The 4329-nt window shown below is 57.4% G+C and overlaps 1 protein-coding gene across 1 annotated transcript in view; it reads left to right on the forward strand.

Annotated features, from left to right (window-relative positions):
- Positions 1-4329, forward strand: part of NDST1 (N-deacetylase/N-sulfotransferase (heparan glucosaminyl) 1) — a gene marked incomplete at its 5' end in the record, with an annotated part of 6102 nt that overhangs the window by 230 nt on the left and 1543 nt on the right. Inside the window, 10 exons of the mRNA XM_009868090.1 lie at positions 1-283; positions 487-574; positions 773-927; positions 1494-1679; positions 2046-2174; positions 2348-2530; positions 2766-2862; positions 3017-3140; positions 3625-3799; positions 4016-4186. The exon at positions 1-283 is cut by the window's left edge and continues 230 nt beyond it. Coding sequence (XP_009866392.1) covers positions 1-283; positions 487-574; positions 773-927; positions 1494-1679; positions 2046-2174; positions 2348-2530; positions 2766-2862; positions 3017-3140; positions 3625-3799; positions 4016-4186 — 1591 coding nt within the window. The remainder of the gene's footprint in view (positions 284-486; positions 575-772; positions 928-1493; positions 1680-2045; positions 2175-2347; positions 2531-2765; positions 2863-3016; positions 3141-3624; positions 3800-4015; positions 4187-4329) is intronic.

The raw sequence follows: 4329 nt of genomic DNA on the forward strand, positions 1-4329 counted from the left end.
CCCCCTGGCCAAGCCCAAGTCAGCCGAGTCCATCCCGCACATGAGCGTGGACGCGGCGCTGCACACCACCGTGATGCAGGACCTGGGCCTTCACGACGGCATCCAGAGGGTGCTTTTTGGTAACAACCTCAACTTCTGGCTGCACAAGCTCGTCTTTGTGGACTCTGTCTCCTTCCTGACGGGCAAGAGGCTCTCCCTGCCTCTCGACCGCTACATCCTGGTGGACATCGATGACATCTTCGTGGGCAAGGAAGGAACGCGCATGAAGGTGGAAGATGTGAAGGTGCGGCTGTGATGCCCTGGCTGGATGGGCAGGGGCTGTGGGGCTGGGCACTCATACCTGCTCTAGGATGAGCTTTCCTGCCCCCAGAGCATCCCCTGCCCCCCTGCGAGCCGCTCTGTGAAGCTCTCAGGGACACCCTGGTGTGGCAGCTGTCCTCACAGGCGCACGCTGAGGACATCTTGCTCTCTCTCCCCCTCTCCCAGGCTCTGTTTGACACGCAGAATGAGCTGCGCACCCACATCCCGAACTTCACCTTCAACCTGGGCTACTCAGGGAAATTCTTCCACACGGGTGAGGAGGGCGAGGGCATCGCTTTGTGTTTCGGTGCTGTATGGCTGATGTTGGGGTGCTCAAAGACCTTGGGGCTGCAGGAGGATCCTTGGGCATCCCACCCTGCTGCCTCCATTACCTGGTCACTGAGAGGGGCTTCCCCTCCCTCTGTCCCGAGCTCTGTTGGCCTGACGGTGACGGCAAGCATCGTGCCCACAGGTACTGACGCCGAGGATGAAGGTGACGACCTGCTGCTGTCCTACGTGAGGGAGTTCTGGTGGTTCCCGCACATGTGGAGCCACATGCAGCCCCACCTCTTCCACAACCAGTCGGTTCTTGCCGAGCAGATGACCTTAAACAAGAAATTCGCTGTCGTGAGTAAGATGCTGCCCGTGGAGGGGTTGCTCCTGGTGGGGGGAGAATGGGAGAAGGGAGGCGAAGAGTCTTACTGCTACCCAGCAGTAATAATTGGGTCCTGTGACCTAAGAGAGATCTCCGGGCTAATTTTAATTTGTTGTCTGGTAGTTAGAGGTGCTTAATTAGAGACCAGGCCATGACTACTTGGGCTGAACAGTTGTCTGTTTGAGAATTTCCAGGCTGGTTTATATCTACTGATATAAACCAATGTACAGTGCTGTATAGATGCATCTCCCCGTTCTGCACAGAAGAGCTTTGCTGCTGTTGTTTTGTTGGTGGCAGCAGAAATGGCAGAGGAGCCGAGTGTCCACCCAGCACGTCTGCTTCTGGGCTTCTTTTTTGGAGACAGCCCTGGTTAGGAGACAGTGCTCAGGCACAGCCCTACGCTGGTGGCTCTCCAGAGACACAAACGGGCAGTTTGTAGTTGGGAGGGGGCAGTCACTTGGGAGGAGGTTGGGATGAACTGGAACATTGTGGTTTTGGGGTGTCCACATTCACCCGCTCCCTGCTCTCTTCCCTGCAGGAGCATGGCATCCCCACTGACATGGGCTATGCCGTGGCCCCTCACCACTCGGGTGTGTACCCTGTCCATGTGCAGTTGTACGAAGCTTGGAAGCAGGTTTGGTCAATCAAAGTGACAAGCACGGAGGAGTACCCCCACCTGAAACCTGCTCGCTATCGCCGTGGCTTCGTTCACAATGGCATCATGGTAGGTGGCCAGGTTTTGCCTCCAGTGCTTCTCTCCTCTGCTTCCTCCACCAAACCCCAGAACCTCGGTGGGTGGTTTCTGGGCAGCTCAGCTGGTTCCGTTTGAAGGGACTGTGTCATCCTGCACGGAGGAAGCTTGTGAGAATGCTTTTTGGCTTCTCCATTTGTCCACGTCTGTCCCTTGTGGGTAGCAGGATTCAAGTCGAGGGTGGTGAGGGGCAGGGAAGGTTTAGGCAGCGGGGTTTAGGATCCTTTTTTTGTTTGGGAGGAGAAAGGGACCCAGGCTGGATGCCAGGAGGAGGCCATGTGGCCTTTTCATTGCCCAGGCTCCTCTGCCTGCTCCAGCTACATTTTTCTCCCGCCCCAGGTTCTCCCCCGGCAAACCTGTGGCCTGTTCACACACACCATCTTCTACAATGAGTATCCCGGTGGGTCCAGTGAGCTGGACAAAATCATCAATGGTGGCGAACTGTTCCTGACCGTGCTCCTCAACCCCGTGAGTACTGCTGTCCTGCTGCCTGGGGACAGGCAGGTGTCTCTTGCAGAGCCGTCCTCCAGCACCTGCCGTGGGTGATGTCTCTGCTGTCCTCAGCCGGGGTGGGAGCCACCTGCATGGGGTGTCAGCTGGGTGAGGCTCTGCCAACGCCTGCTCTGTGCTCTCCACTTCAGATCAGCATCTTCATGACCCACCTGTCCAATTATGGCAACGACCGCCTGGGCTTGTACACCTTCAAGCACCTGGCCCGCTTCCTTAACTCCTGGACCAACTTAAAGCTCCAGACGTTGCCACCTGTGCAGCTGGCACAGAAATACTTCCAGATCTTCTCCGAGGAGAAGGACCCGCTGTGGCAGGTACACCCTGTGCCTGAGGTGGGGGGAGCAGGCTGTGTTTCACCTCTTTGTGGTTTTTACCGGGCAGTGCCAGGGAGGAGTTTGTCCCGTAGACCTGGAGACAAGCTCGATCTTTGTCCTGCTCCATGAGCAGCGTGGCCTCCCCCTGCATCTGCTTGAGCTGGAGGGAGTTGGGTGGTGGAGTGTGGTTCTGTTTGGGCTGCCTTGCCTCTAATCCTCCCCCTCCACATTTCAGGATCCCTGTGAAGACAAACGACACAAAGACATTTGGTCCAAAGAAAAAACCTGTGACCGATTCCCAAAGCTTCTCATCATTGGGCCTCAAAAAACAGGTGCTTCCCTTCACCCTCAGTACCATGAGCGTGCTGGGAGGCTTGCCAAGTCCCCCCCACGTTCCCAAAGAGCCTCTCTCAGCCCTCCTGCCCTGAAGCAACGCTCAGAGGGAAGTTTGGCTCAAGTCAGCTCTTGCTTTCTGTCTGTCTGAAGGAACGACCGCCCTTTATCTCTTCTTGGGAATGCATCCGGACCTAAGTAGCAACTACCCCAGCTCAGAGACCTTTGAGGAGATACAGTTCTTCAATGGACACAACTATCACAAGGGCATCGACTGGTAGGTCTCCCCACGGCAGGGGCTGAGCTGGGAGTGTCGCTTCCTTCAGGAACCGGAGTGATGGTGCCCTGGGCTTTCCCATCGGCCTCACAGCCACGGTGCTTTTGGCAGAGGTCAGCTGGGTGCTGCAAGTTGGGACAAATTCCTCACAGGCTCTGCCCTGTGCCTTCAGGCTGTCACACCACCATGGTTTATGCCTGAGATGTTGTCCGTAAGGCAAAGGTCATTTGTCAGGATTCAGGATTGCCCTTGGCAGAAGCTGGACTTGTATGCATCTGCTACCCCCTGGTTTCGGGTCTCCCTGGGGAATTTGGTGAGGCCCTCCAGAGTGACCAGAAGGGATTGTGGAGCCCCAGGCAGTGTCAGACTCGAGGAGACTGCGGGGTTAGTGCAGAGTACAGTGTCTGGGATGTCACCTGTGAGGCAGGGTGCTGGGGGCATCTTGTGGTGCCTGTCTGCCTGCCTCACGCTGTGCCTCCACCAGGTACATGGAGTTCTTCCCCATCCCCTCCAACACCACCTCTGACTTCTACTTCGAGAAAAGTGCCAACTACTTTGACTCAGAAGTGGCTCCCCGCCGAGCTGCAGCCCTGCTCTCCAAGGCCAAAGTCATCACCATCCTCATCAACCCTGCAGATCGAGCCTACTCCTGGTATCAGGTGAGCTGCCAGCTCTGCCCTGGCCTGGGCAGCCCCACGAAGTGGTGGGCAAGGGGCTTCCTGCCATCAGCTTGGTTTAGGAGGTGGGCTGGCCATGGATGCTGCACTTTTTGACTGAATGAGATGTTTGTGGTGGCCTGGGAGACACAGCACCTTGTGGGGAGCCCAGGATTTGGGTTGCCTCAGGAGCAAACGTGCCTCACTCGTACCTGACAGCACCAGCGAGCTCATGATGACCCAGTTGCCCTGAAATACACCTTCCACGAGGTGATCACGGCGGGACCCGAGGCCGCTCCGAAGCTCCGGACTCTGCAGAACCGGTGCCTGGTGCCAGGCTGGTACGCCACCCACATTGAGCGCTGGCTGAACAGCTTCCACGCCAACCAGGTAGGGATGGGAGCACCCCACTCCTATGGTGGCAGCACCCTGGGGAACCCCTTCTGCTGGTCTTCTGGCAAAGCAGGGTTGAAAGGGAGCTGCGGAGTGGGTGGCTGGGGGGGGGCTCTTGGCCACAGACCCCCATGGCGCGC

Source organism: Apaloderma vittatum, unplaced genomic scaffold (assembly GCF_000703405.1).
Source record: "Apaloderma vittatum isolate BGI_N311 unplaced genomic scaffold, ASM70340v1 scaffold34244, whole genome shotgun sequence".
NCBI classification, from domain to species: Eukaryota; Metazoa; Chordata; class Aves; order Trogoniformes; family Trogonidae; genus Apaloderma; species Apaloderma vittatum.